Source organism: Pongo pygmaeus, chromosome 1 (assembly GCF_028885625.2).
Source record: "Pongo pygmaeus isolate AG05252 chromosome 1, NHGRI_mPonPyg2-v2.0_pri, whole genome shotgun sequence".
Classification (NCBI taxonomy): domain Eukaryota; kingdom Metazoa; phylum Chordata; class Mammalia; order Primates; family Hominidae; genus Pongo; species Pongo pygmaeus.
In genome coordinates, this window is record NC_072373.2 from 42,368,211 (window position 1) to 42,382,895 (window position 14,685).

General features: G+C 41.3%; 1 protein-coding gene across 13 annotated transcripts in view; it reads right to left on the reverse strand.

Moving 5' to 3' along the window:
- Positions 1-5,634: 5,634 nt before the first annotated feature.
- The window catches only part of PFKFB2 (6-phosphofructo-2-kinase/fructose-2,6-biphosphatase 2), a 46,682-nt gene continuing 37,631 nt past the window's right edge, over positions 5,635-14,685 (reverse strand). For 7 of the 13 annotated variants that reach the window (XM_054476390.2, XM_054476218.2, XM_054476145.2 and 4 more), the window contains one exon: positions 8,844-14,452. In XM_054476390.2, coding sequence (XP_054332365.1) covers positions 14,285-14,452 — 168 coding nt within the window. In that variant the 3' untranslated portion in view covers positions 8,844-14,284. Of the gene's footprint in view, positions 7,708-8,843; positions 14,453-14,685 lie in introns of those variants that run through there. The other 6 variants (XM_054476762.2, XM_054476773.2, XM_054476544.2 and 3 more) reach the window with 1 other exon arrangement.

Consider the following 14,685-nt stretch of genomic DNA (forward strand, 5'->3'; position numbering starts at 1 on the left):
AACTATAGGACTTTAGAAACCATATCACTTATACTATTGTCTTACTAATATTTCTCCATAAAATATAAAAATACAAAAATATTCACACTAAGTGGGCTCTATAGAGACAATAAATAGCATCACAAAGTTTGGGTCAGGTTTTTTCTGTCAAATGAATTAGAAGAAAACTTTGCCTCAAAGGTTTTTGGATTTTAGAATTACAGATTAAAGACAGAAACAGAAAGTGATTGAGAGAGAGCGAGAGAGAGTAATATGGTGGGTCTTGGGGGAGAGGCAGAATCAGAGATAGATGCAGAGAGATAGAGATGCTCAGGAAGGGGTGTCTGGGGACTCTGAAGGACAAGTCTCCACCTGGCACTGCCATTGACCCCCCGCCCCAACCCCGCTCTTCCCTCCTCAGCCCTCTCTCCCCACAGGACGATCAAGAGCATCAGAGACAGAGATGGAGACAAAAGACAGACAGAGGAGACACTGACAGAGTGAATCAGAGAGAGACAGAGACAGAGGAATTTCTCCTCTTCCCTCTGCCTCCCTCCTCCTCTCCCCAACACCTCCCCCTTCACCACCTTCCTGCCTCCCTCTGCTCCCCTTCCAAGCCTGCGTGTTCTTCAGGGCTTACCTTCAGCTCCAGGACAGGGTCCTCCTGGAGCTCCTGATGGGTGAATATTTACACCACAAGAGTAAATAAAGATTACAGGCTTATATATTTTACTATGTGTATCCAAAATTAGGTAAATTAATAAATGAGCATTTGCAGGCGCTTCTATTCCTTTGAACATTAAAAGATAATTGGATCTATGCCAGATTGTTTCCTGGAGAACTGGGGTAATAGATCAGGTGAAACTGTTGTTCTCAGACTGGTTTCACTGCTTTACAATGGAATGGGCAAGCTGGGCGTAGTGGCTCACGCCTGTAATCCCAACACTTTGGGAGGCCGAGGCAGGTGGATGGCTTGAGTCCAGGAGCTTGAGACCAGCATAGCAAGACCTCATCTCTACAAAAAAAAAAAAAAAAAAAAAAAAAAAATATATATATATATATATATATATATTAGACAGGCATGGTGGCATGTGCCTATAGTCCTAGATACTTGGGAGGCTGAGACAGGAGGATCACCTGAGTCCAGGAGATCAAGGCTTCAGTGAGCTGTAATTGCACCACTGCACTCCAGTGTAGGCAACAAAGCAAGAACCTGTTTCAAAAAAACAAACAACAACAAAACACAAAGAAATGGGCAGATGGTAGTTAAAGGAAGAGATCAGGAGGTGAGGAAGGAGGAGTAGAAATATAAAAGTCAGCAATGCCCAATCTGGGGGAAGAGTTGTGGGAAGTTACAAAAGGGGGACACACATTGCAGGGTGTGTAAGATTTATTTAAGAGAATTCGGGAAAGACTATTTTAAGAAGTTCTACAGTGTGTCATGAATGGATTCCCTTTGGTCTTTGTCAAGAGAATTCAGAAAATATTTAAATTGCTCTTTTAATTGTGTTTTACATGTTGGGTTGATGTTTCCTCAATGCTTCACCAAAACAACCCGGGCCAGAAAAGTGTGGGGGGACGCACAGCCACGTACTCAAACTTATGTACAAGGCATTTGAGGTTGGGGCATGGAAAAATGCTGAGGCACTTTTTTTATGTTATGTATGTTATTTGTGCATGAGAATGTAATTCCTTGACCCTGAAAACAGGACAAGAAGTGGAGTGTGTGATAAGGAACGCTGAAAACAGCCTCCTGAGAATGCGGTTTGAGTGCTTTTACAAGGCCACAGGTGTCTCACAACCCAACCTCAAAAAGCCATCTGGTGGATGTTTGTGGTTTAACAAGCCCTTTCAATGAATATATGGTGGGCAGATATTGGGGCGGACTCTCTCCTCCGAAGAGCTGTTCCCTCCCCCACTCAGCTGGAATTTTCTGAGAACTCATTCTTGGCGTTCACTGCAAGCTATAAGCTTTGCAAAAAGTAGCCTTAAGGCAGATTCCATGGGAATATAAATTTTAAAAAGAATTTTTAAAAATCAAATTGTGCATGTAACACTGTAGAATAAGCTTTAATTATCAGTTTAGATTGACCTGCACTGTGGCAAGATCAGAGTTGATGCATTGTTACTCTAAGTTTTAGGGGACAAGAATAAGTCACCTTAAAATATGCCTCTTTGGCATAAAGATTATTTTGAACTGCAGGCAAATAAGATGCAATGGAAGCAGAAAGAAGTCTTCCTGGAGTATCTCTTAGATGACTATAAGCAGAAACTTCTGAGGAATGAGGACTGCTGTAAGTCCCTTCTCCGGAGGGAGCTTTATGTCCACAAAGAAGTCAGTGTCAAGACAGACCTACACAAACCTTCTCCATTAGTTTCTTTCAGGTATTTGCCTTCTCAAAATTTGCAGCCCTAGAAACAACGTTTTTTCCTTTGTCTTCTCACTTCTCTACAAAGTTATTGGTCTTTTGTTAAGATGCTATATAAATCTAAGCTCTAACTCCCCTTTGAGTTACTCATGATAAGGTTCCTCCCAGGTGGGGTGTGCTGCACATATTAATAAATTGTTTGGGTTTCTCTTGTCAATCTGTCTTGTCAGTCTAATTTACAAGGTCCCAGGCAGAGAACCTAGGAGGGTAGAAGGAAAAATAATTTTTTCCTCTCTTACAAAGCAATGGCAGCCTAACTCCTCAAAGGCTACTGCTCACCTTGTTATAGCCCTTCAGACCTGCTACAATGTTTCAATTACCTACTAAGGCAGGTTGCTACTTCTTCTTCAATAGCTATTGAACTCTTCTTTGGTAACTAAACCCTAATTACAGCTGGCACAAAGCCACTTGGAATAAAAATATTCCAGCCTGCATGAAAGCTGTATGTAGCCACTTGACTACGTTTTGACCAATGAAATATAAGCATAAGTGTATTTGCAAAATCTAGGAAATATTCTTTTTTTAATTTTTAACTTTACAGTAGGTGTATATATTTATGGGTTACATGAGAAGGGAAATAGCCTTAAAAAAAGTTGGTATGTCCTGTTGCCTTCTTCCTTCCTGCTGGCCAGAGTGTAAACATGTTTTCTGCAACTGGAGTAGCCACCTTCCTGTATGAAGTAGAATCCAACACATTGTTCTTTTTGAGCGAGACAGACAAAGAGTCTCACTCTGTCATCCAGGCTGGAGTGCAGTAGCATGATCATAGCTCGCTGCAGCATCAAACTCCCAGGCTCAATCAATTCTCCCGCTTCAGCCTCCCAAGTAGGTAGGACTACAGGTGTGCACCACCATTCCTGGCTGATTTATTTTTTATTTTTGTAGCGATGGGGGTCTCACTATATTGCCCAAGCTGGTTTTGAACTCCTAGCCTCAGGCAGTCCTCCCGCTTCAGCCTCCCAAAGAGCTGAGATTACCAGTCTGAACCAATGTGCCCTTGGAGTTGTTATTTTAGATTTACTGAAATCCACAGCTGAAACCAACTCTAATCTGAAACAGAGTTTGAGTGAAATGACTCAGGAATTTAAATTCAGAAAAGAATATTTAACAGACTTTATTAAAGCATACTCTGACACAGTTTCCCTTCCCATCCATAAATTCTACAAAGACAACGGATGAAAGAGGAGAGAACCTAGGAAGTGAAAACTGAATGGCAATGATGAGGCAAACATATCAGTGATGAAGGAAACCCAAATGGATAAACAAGTTATTCTCTGAAAGTAGGCTGGATGTTCGGTGAAGGGCATTAAACTTGTTGAGAGTAGACCCCATTAGAGCTGCAATGCTGCTTCCCAAGCATTCCTATGCTTCTGAAATTATTTTGCTTAATTGCGGAGAAACTCTCCTATAGAATCTAATCTGATTTTCACAGGTAGAGTGTTGCATACGATCAAAAAGGCATTTAAATGCCTTTGGGAATTCAGAAGAGTAGTTGGTCTGCTTGTAAAGGGCTGAAGGAATGCAGCTGACATTGGCTTGATGAGAATAAAAGAAGAAAGACCGTGCTTTGATGTTTTTAAGAGAAAGAAAATATTACTCTCCATGATTACCGTGATGCTATCTCATTAAAAACCGTGTTCTTAAATATCCCAGTGTGCAGTAAAAAATATTCCAGTATATCATATATTCCCCTCCTCCGCTTAAATAGTATCAAATGCATGTCACTGGATTATTTTTTCTTTTACATGTTAAAGGAGAGAAACGGACAAGAGAGTATGGACAGTATTACGTAGCTCCTGTTTCCTACCCTGAGGTCCAAGAATGGGTTTCAGGTCATGACCTCCCTAAACTGTATGCAAAACCTATGTGTCAACCTTTTTCTGGGTAGAGAGTCCTTAGCATGTCAACTTCTCAAATGAGTTCAAGAGAATGAATGAAGGTTAGATGGTGCAAAATACTTCTAGAGACCATAAACCTTGGTGATGGGCCACTGTCAGACTGCCACAGGAAGTGCCCATGGGCTCATCACCTCCTGCTGAGTTCAAAACCAGCTTGGGCAACATAGTGAGACCCTATCTCTACAAATATAAAAAATAAATAGCCAGGGCAAGCTAGTGAACCTGAAGGTTGATGCTCCTCACAGTGAGTCCTAAGTGAAGACCCTGGAGAGGTTTAAGAAATGGTGTATTAATGAAACCTACAGAAGAAAGGCAAATAATGACCATCACCCAACACTGAAGTACTCGCTGAGTAATCATTTTCTAATGCTGGTATCTTTGCTAAGTTACCAGCAACATTTTAAAACAGTGTGGCATGTGTCTGTTGGGTCTTAACATTTACTTTGTTCTGAGATATTATTGGCTTTATAAAAATCGTGAGTGTTGAGGTGTGTCACTCAGTAATGGTGCTCATTTACCTCTCTGTAAAACCCAGAGAATGATTCCAGACACCCCAGCCTTTTACAAAGGATGGCTTGATGGCTGAATTAGAGAACACTTGCAGAAGTGCCTGGAGATAGTTCCAAGGAAATTAAACCTTGACACTACATCCTCATTACTGTCAGTCCACCAGCTAGATTATTAAAGCTCAATGTATTCAACAGTACATATAACCACTGTCTCTTACCTGTTTTCAAATTGGAGAATTCGTAAGTCATTTTCATTCTATCAGAAGAACCCTTGAACTTAAAGAATTTGGAAATCCTCTGTTGTTATTATGAACATTTCATTTTATCTCTATTGCTGCTGACCCCAAAAGAGTGTTCCAAGTTACTTTATCATATACATTTATGTAACCATTATCCAACATTATTTGGTCAAGGTCATTCATGAGGGGGAAAGCATCCCCAGTAGAAAGAGATGGGTTAGGTCACAAACCTGCTGTTAACCTTTGCTTTCCAATAATAAACTCTAGACAAAGGTCAGGGACTTTGTTTTAGTCATTGCCTGGCAACTAATGGGTAGTCGCTAAATATTTGTTAAATAAATAAATGAAACTCTAGGATGTCAGTAATGCATGGTAGTCACAATCTTACTGATATCATTTTGAAATGCTGGTGGAACTTGAACTGGTTAAAATCACTAGTTGGAAATATACATATAATCTAATAATTTGAAAATCATCTTAAAGAAGCTAGTTTCAAACACATTTTAGACAATGTTATTAATATTTTGCATATGTATAATGTACCAAATGTTATCTTTTCATGTGTTATCTTAAAAATTAATTGCATTTTTAATTAAAAATAATTTTATTGTATTTTCTTATTACAAAAGCAATACATATTACTCGCATATTTTAGCATGATTTTATTAATCCAGGAGATAAACATTTCTCCAGAGAAATGCATCTCTTGGTTTACACTTACAATAAAAATCAATGAGAAACAAAGTATTCAAAAAAAATTCACTGTCCCTTAACATCGTTATTTTCCTTTTACAGAAGACAGATATCTACATTCTGGAAATTTAACTTAAGTTAATATGACATTACACTTAAAAGCTCTAACTACCTAAATTTCTACAAAAAAAACCAACCAAACAAAAAAAACCTGACAACATAAATTATATTACATTCTGATTAAATACATGCAAACAGTGACATGAAAACTCAAAAATGCCTTACATGGATAGAATAAATAACTAAATATAAACATTGTCTGATCATCAAAAGACAGTTTTTGATGCAGACAGAAATCCATATCACAACAAAATCATTATAGTACAGCATGCGGTAGGCAGCCAGATGAAAATCATCTGCTACAGGGTAAGGAGCCTTCCTGAAGGCAGCTTTGTACATAGAAAAGCAGCTCCTAGTTGCTGGATGCTGAACTGCCTGCAGCCCAGCTCATCACATCTTAGGTAACAGAGTCCTGTATCATCCACAGTATAAAAGAACCATTTGAGAAAAGCTACATTTTGTTACTTTTCTTGCTACTCACCCTTTTGCCCAGCAAGTGAGCATCTGAGTGAAAAGGAAAAGAAAGAAAAGTAAAGCTAAAAACATACTATTCTTTAAAAAAATAGACTTTCCTTGCAAGATATAATATCCTGTGGGGATTCCATACTCTCCTTCAGTAACAGTGACATGTCAAAACCACATTTACAGAGATACATTCATACATTTGACAATCACTGGAGAAGAGTTATCTGATTTGTCTGTAAGGAAAAGCGAATGACTAACGCACTGAGGCGCTGCTCCATGACCACGCCACCCTCACTTTTATATGAGAGACCAGTGACCACAATAGTGACCAGTGGCCAAGAGGCAGGTATCAGGAGACTACTGCCCTCCAAGTCATAGCCACAGCTCTCTCAAGGACTGTATCATGGTGACAGAGCCCACAGAGGGGAGTGTCTCCTTTCACCTGTTCTGAAGCCAAAACACTCCCTGATCGGGCTGATTCTCAAGGAGCTTTCTTGACTTACTCACGTGATATAAATGGCACTCTACTTTTCTGTCTAGCCCACATTCCCAGCCACCTGGGAGAACCACATCAGACCCATCTTGATGCATGACAGGCACATGCATCAAGTCAAAAGTACAATAGCTACAAAAAGGAACTTAGAAGATGGGTACCCATTTTGGGGAGTCTTGCAGTCAGATCCTGTCCTGAAGGGCCTGGAACAAGAAAATCTTCTCTAAATGAAAAGGTTGCCACTGACACTGTTCTTCTATCAAGGCAGAAGAGATGTTTTAGGGACTGAATTTCTCAGAAGACCCTCCATTCACCTAGTGATTTGTCTCTTGCTTCCAATGTGGCAAATGGTAACTGCTAGCATATGTATATTAGACTCTAGCCTGCTCTCCTGGAACAGTGGCAGAGACCAGCTCTTACCTTCTCACTTGAAAAGTAAATCTGAAGAAGTGCATTTGCACTTTGGGCAAAAAAGAGCCAGCAAAGGATGCAGACAGTCACAGGTAGGATGTTAAATGCCTATACAGAATGAGATTGACCAACTTGGACCAAACCCAGCACAGAGATGACAAAAAGTCACTGGTTCAGGTTGCTAAATGTTTTGAGGCACAGGGAAGTTAAATTTTTCAGTGTAACTGATATTCCCATTAGGCAGGAGGGGAGGAAATATGGTGACGTTTCTCCAGGCCTCATTTTGGTGGCCCCCAAAGTCCAGTTCCCACTTAACTTCCTGTTCTAGCCTCTGTGGAGCTGACATCCCAAACTTTTCAGTAGATCCCAGTCGTTTGGAGAGGTGAGGCCTGAACATCCACATCATTAGCAAGGCAACATGAGGGACGCTGCGGAGGGGTGTCTGCGCACAGCCAGTGTGGTCTCTGCTGCCTACGAGCCAGAGAGGAAGAGACACAAAGCTATTATAGCACCGCCAAGCAGCGAACATAAAAGTAGAACAGAATCCTTCCCCTACCTTCCCTCCTCCCTCAACCTCCCCATCCCCACATCCGTACACATGCATGAACACTCTGGCGTGCCTACACACACACCTTGACTACTCGAATGGCGTAGTCATGGTCTTCTTTCCCTGAGGAGCTGACCCCGTGACCATATTGGACCAGGCACTCCTTTCAGACCTGGACCATAAGCTACATACCCAAGATATGAAGCAGGAGCAGTGAGGATCCCTCTGGTAGAAGGAGATTGTGGAGGCTATGTCAGCCAAAAGACCATGCTAATAAAGTGACACTGTAGTCAGGGGCTACTTGGCTTCTGAGGAGGGTCCCTACTATTTTAGTTATATGAGTCCTTTCTGAAACCAGTCATCAGAGCAGATCAACTTCTTCCCATTAACTGGCATCTAACATTTTACCTTGTGGGAAATTTTTCCCCTAGAACAGTGGTTCTCAAATGTTAAATGTGCATATGAATCACCTGGTGGTCCTGGTAAAATGAGGATTCTGACTCCGGAGGTCTGGGATGGGGCCTGGGATTCTGCATTTCTAATGAGCTTGTGGTCTTTGTTAAGGTAACAAGGAATAAGGCATGTGAATGGTAAAACAATCCCATCTGTATTTCCTGTCTCAAAAAAAATTAAATGCTGTTTTATACCCTTGACCATAATCTCTTTAGAAATGGGCAAATCACATTTTAGGAACAACAGTCCACTAAGTGCTAAAAAATCTCCAAAAGTTTTCTTTATAATAGATAATATGAGTTACATGTTGCTAATGGGAATTACTGCACAGTGCAGTGAAATGTAATTGTTTCTTAATTCCTGCCTAAGTGCCAACAGGTACACACAACTATTGAAGTTCATGTGCTTTCCATAATGTTCTTCCTATCTTCCCCAGAAGGTGGCAGAAGAGAGCCATGGCTACACCATGGTCTTCAATTACAATGCGAACTTCTGTTGGCTTGTCTGAGTCTGAATCCTTGTGCAGCATGAGGCAAAGTTTTAGGGGTGGGGAGGGGATGGGAAACACAACTGAAAATACTAAACAAAAAACCCAGAAGCCTTCTGATAGGTTCAAGTTACTCAACAATTTTATTTACCCATTCTACACACACGCACACAAAAGCACATTTCAAATACAGTTATGCACACTTTAAATGGATCTGAGTGGCATACTTTGTTATCAGTGTCACCCGATTAAATGAGAATGTTGCTAAAGACTTATGTTCCTATTTCAACAGAGCAGTGCCTAGGAAATCTACAGTAGAACTCTATTCCTAGGCTTCCCAATCTGACCCATTCCCATTCAACCCAGAGGTGCTCAGCCCCACACCATCCCCCTTCCCAAAGGGCACCATGTATGATCAGCCCTTTGATTTTGCCATAGCAAAACTATCACCATACCAGCATAAGTTGATCTTCTTGTTAGGTCAACATAATAAAAAACGTACATAAGCAATTCAGATACAAAAACATTGCGTAGGTAAACATTGGTCACAGATATCCAGTGAAAGGCTTACTGGAAAGAATACTTTTGCCAACCCTTAAAATCAATTTTTAAATGCCAAATTTTCTTCTCATTTTTACTTACTAGATTAAGCGTAAAATCCAAATGCATGGCTGACTAAAAATAGCAGCCCTGTCCGATGGAATACAACATTCCAGAACAGGGTAAGCTGGGGACACAGAAGCTTCAGAAACGAACAGCAGAACTGAAGTCCTGCCCTAAAGCAGGGGACTGGATGAGATGACTTCAAGTAAAGGTAACAGCTCCAGGCTCTGAACAGGCATTCCCTTAGCTGAGTTCACAAAATACCATAAAAGTGATGTATAACCTTTATCTTGTACAAAATAATGAGAATTTTGCCACTACTATATAAGAAATATCTATGTAAAATCATAGTGTACAGAACTCCCCTACAAAGAAAACATGTGGAGTGCTTAATTCCTTTCTTTGTTAGACACATTTAATAGACAGAGAATTACCGTAATGTACATACATTTCAATGGGTACAATCAGAAAGCAGCCAGACTGTCAGCTTACAGACCCTAGACCGTGAGTCAGGCAACACCCAGATTTTACTAGTCTATCTATCAGTCAGCACACAGACACTACTAGAGTCTGTCAGTGACAAACAGATCCTACTAGAGTCAGTCAGCACACAGATCCTACTAGTCTATCAGTTGGTCAACATATAGACACTACTAGAGTCTGTCAGTCAGCACACAGACACTAAAGTCTGTCTGTTAGTCAGTCAGCACAGAGATCCAACTAGAGACAATCTCCTGGACAGTATGGGTCTAAATTAAATCCCTGGACACACTTCTGATATCTGTGTCACCTACAGGGAAAGTCAATTCTACGCCACCAGTGTTGCAACCTGACTCAGTTGTTACATATTTTCAGTAAGTCAAAATACACAGAAAAGCTGGGTAAATCTATCAAATTTCTTAACAATGAACACAACATGGCTTCTGGGCTTGGCAAAGACAATGGAATATGCATAAGATTACATAACCCAGATACAATTCTTCTGATTACTGGATACTTTTTCCCTTGCCCATTGGCCACTCCAACCACCAATGAGTTTCTGTCAATTAAGATCTCCTGCTCACAAAAAAAAAAAAAGAAAAAAAAAAGTAACATAGATGAATTTATTTCCAAACAGTTATATCATATGTTTCTTCAAAATGCCAGTGTCTCTGAAGACCAAATATGGGTTGCAAAGAGGATTACCCAGATCCTCATATGGAATACTCACCTATTCAGTCTAGGGGTACAAATATATTGTGTCCTTAACTCCAACTTCTTTGGAAACAAACAAACAATAACAACAACAACAAAACACCAGAGGCAAAGATATAGGGCAGATCCCTAGCACAATGCAAGTTTTTAGAAGCTTTTCTTATTCTACTTTAAAACTCAATGTAAAAATCATCCCTTTACCAAAACAAAACAACAATACAGATAAGAGCTAAATTACAATTTAGGGATTAGGAGATAAGAAGAGAAGCAGGTTCTCTAAATCTGCTTTAGAATTCTCTTTCAAATCTGTCATAGACTTGAAGCAAGAATAAGAAAACAGAATAATTTCCCTTTCCCCACTTTAGACAAGTAAATTTAAAAAAAATTTTTTTAGAGGTGAGGTCTCACTATATTGCCCAGGCTGGTCTCAAGTGATTTTCCTGCCTCAGCCTCCCAAGTGTGTGGGACTACAGGTATAAGCCACAGCAACCAGCTTATTCCAGTAGATTAAATGCTAATGTCTTTACCTATTTCTCACAAAACAAAACTTACAGCCTCAGCAGAGAGTACTTTTAAGTCCATTTTTATTTTGTAGGACTTGTGATAGACACAGTCATAGTAATGTATACAAACTACCAACATACATTCAAGTAAGAAGACCAGGAGAGAAAAGATGAGAAGCAGAGCTGAAACTTCTCTAAAATTTGGAGTAAGAGCTCTTTTCCATTCTACATTCTCCTGGCTTCTCCCTGCTGGACTTCTCTGAAGGGATCTTGCTTTAGAAACTAAAGGATGCTGAAGCCCTTGCTTGCCAAATTCCAATTTCTCATGTCCTATCTGAGGATAAGATCACCTCAGCTCCTCTTCTGGAGAAAGCGAACTAGCACGGGGGAGAGTGGGGAAATAACGGCAGGCTGAGAGCCAGAATGAACATCCCAGTGACCTGTCTCTAATGCTGGGGTTAATGACAGGTTAACACAATGCTAGCTTGTTAGAGAAGTCCCCTTTTGCTAAGAGTAGGTACAGTGTTAATCCAAAGTCTGCGGATCAAAGTGCTCCCTCTTCTCATTCATTAGTTCTGAATTACTCTCACCTCACAGCAGAAGACTGAATGCCCATTTGGGCTACAGATGCCACCATCCAAGCAAATGTAGACAATGCAACCTTGTAAAAGTGCCAAACACGCCTCCCCAACCATATCTCATTCTCACATTGGTGGTGGCGGGGGCATTCCCATCCCCCAATCCTTGTAGTCTCATAGCCATAGGACAACAGAAAAGTCAGGAGAAGCGATGTGATGGTTGAACACTTCTAGACTCAGACTGTTGCTATATTGCAAATGTCCATTTGTTATAAACTACATGTCCTGTCTCTTAAAATAACCTTCCTCTGGACAAGGACCTTTTCTTCTACTTCTGTGTATCTTTCCCCTATCCCTGCCCCCACCAGCCCAAAGCTCCACAAAGACACTAAGTACATGTTATGTAACCACTAAACAGGAATAGCAGGTTACTTAACATCTTGGACACAAGTTTGAGAAGAATCTAGGTAAGCAGCCTTTAGAAGCTGGCTATGGTATGCTACTTGGGACATACGAGTAAAGGACTCGGGGTCAGGAGTCAGTTGCCAGTGATGACAACCTTTATCACCCTGCAGGGTCTGCACCTCTCTCCAGGGTGCTTAAAATCCCCAGCTGCTATCTAGAGACAATTATTTAATTCAGTGATTTGTTCCACATTACTCAGCAATGTAAAGGGTTAAAGGTGGGACTAGAACCTCGAGTAACCCTCTAAAACACAGCAGCCTGCCTTCCAGGGGGTTATATCATTTAACATTATGATCTGCTCAAACATCAAACCCAAAGAACTGTCCTTTCAGGACTATGAGGAATTCAGAATTCCTAGGCTGAGACTTTTGTCTGAGAAACTACTATCCAGTATTTTTCCACCTAACTTCCTAAGGTGGAGTTCTTAACCCGAGCTATGAATCAGAATCATCCGGGAAGCTACTTAAATACATGCATGTCCAGACCCAGATCCCAGAGATTCTGAGTCAGTATTAAGCGTAAGGTGGACACAGGCATGTTTATGATTCAACAATTCTAAAGGGGATTCTAAGGAATACTCCTGGATGAGAACCACAGCAAAAAGTCTTCCATTACCAAATGAAAACACCCTTGGAAAATGGCTAACTCCTTCTCACTGGTTACCTCTAAAAGACCAGCGGATAACTTTAAGGTGGGGAGTCACCTATCTCTTTTTAAAATCCCATGAGAACCCTAAACTTGCCTCTCAGAAAAACACACATATATTCGTACATTTTGCCTGCAAAATTGGGAAAGAGAATAAGCCATCATGGTCATCAAGGGGCTAAGAATTTCTTCCCTAAAGGTTTTCGGTTTAACCCTACAAAGAAAATGAAATGACAGAAGTGAATAGAGAAATACAAACAGTTACGAGCTAGATCCCACAGGGTTCCCAGGACTTCTCTGGACATCAAGATGAGATAGTTTCTCTTTATGAACAAAAGAATACTCCAATGAGAGAGATTAAATTCATCATCAAGCTTTTCCACATTTGGGAAAAAAAAATGCTCATGTAAAAACTATTTTGTTTTGATGTTCCTTTCTTCTTAAGGACAGTGTGCTGAAATTATTCAAAAATAAGCAGTTTTAGTGAACTCTTCTCTGCCTCTTGCCTTGAGCAACTCAAACATCAGTGGTGACTCCTGAATCTAACTGCCCTTCTAAACAGCCCCAGAGGATACTGGCTTTGGCAGAAAAAGTTGCTGTGATTGGCAAAGAACCTGAGAGCCATGGGAGAAAAGATACGACTGCTCTCTAAGAGCACTGCAAGAGTTAGAGTCCACCCTACTCTCCTAAACCCCACTCTGCAGACCTCAAAAGACCCGGGCCTGACTCTAAATTAAAAATAAAAACCAAGACATTTCCCACATGCTCAGAGCCAGATTCCCCCAGGGCATCGAAGACTTAGGACTGTTTCTCACAAAGGAGGCAAGAACTCTCACCCTATGTCTACTTGCAAGCTCCAGAATATTCTGTGGATGTTCCGTAGCCCGGGCTGGCCCTTGCAGGACCTGGCTGGAGAGGAAGGGAGAAAAGAAAGGAAAGACTCCTCCAGTCCAGATCCATTTAGACCCACTGCAGAAAGCATCAACTGGGCCAGACTTGTCTCTTGCCAATCACCTCTTCCTTCCTAGACAGACACCACAATGCCATGCATTACACCGGACAATCCAGAGGGGACATGAAAGTGGGGGAAGAAAGCAGTCAAGTAAGGAGTGTGAGGAAAACACACATTGAAGAGATGAAAGTGAAGGAAAAATAGACTTTTTGTCCCCTGACTGCTCACCCGCCCTCCACCCCCCAACACTTCACCAACACGAGGACATTAGTGAAGATACCAGGGAACAGAGAGAAGATCCAAGAGTGTGGAGCATGCTCAGCCCCAAGGGAGTGTATCTTTTTCCTCCTCCTCCAGATCATCCCATCTGAGAATCTGTCCTAAAAGACTCAATTTGCTAACTTGCCCCTGGGTGAAAAGATGTTTCAAACTGAAGAACAGCTTAAGTTGTCCTATAAACACATAACCTCATGTTCTGTGTTAAGATTAATGGTGAAGTGTCAGGGATGGGGGTAGAGGGAGGAAGTTAATGACTCCTTGGTGATTAGTGACAAGGGCAGGAGGCCAGGGCTAGAGGGAAACACACAGTTACACCACCGGAATGCTGACTTGGGTCTTCGGCTAGTCGGCCCCTTCTTGCATGTCCTGGGCACGGAGAGGGCTGAGGGGCTTGAGGGGCCGGCTCCCAACACTGTAATTTCTTGGACGCCTTATTGTATTCGAACTGGACAGAGGCGTAAAGCTGTTCCTTCTCATCCTTACAGGGGTTTGGTTCTTGGGGAAGTTGTTCTGATTGGAAATGGAGTGACACCACACAAATGAAAGCCAAGCCAAAAGCTCACTCATACAGGTTAATAATGCACTTGTAACCACAACAGCTTCCCTCAATCCTGCTCCTCTGCACACAGGTCCCTCACAGGGCATGGCCCATGGCCTGGCCTCCTAGCATCAGGGAGCTAAAAGGGAGAAGCTCCTTGACTATAACATTCCAAAGCAGGAAAAAGACCCAAAGAAAGGAAGGG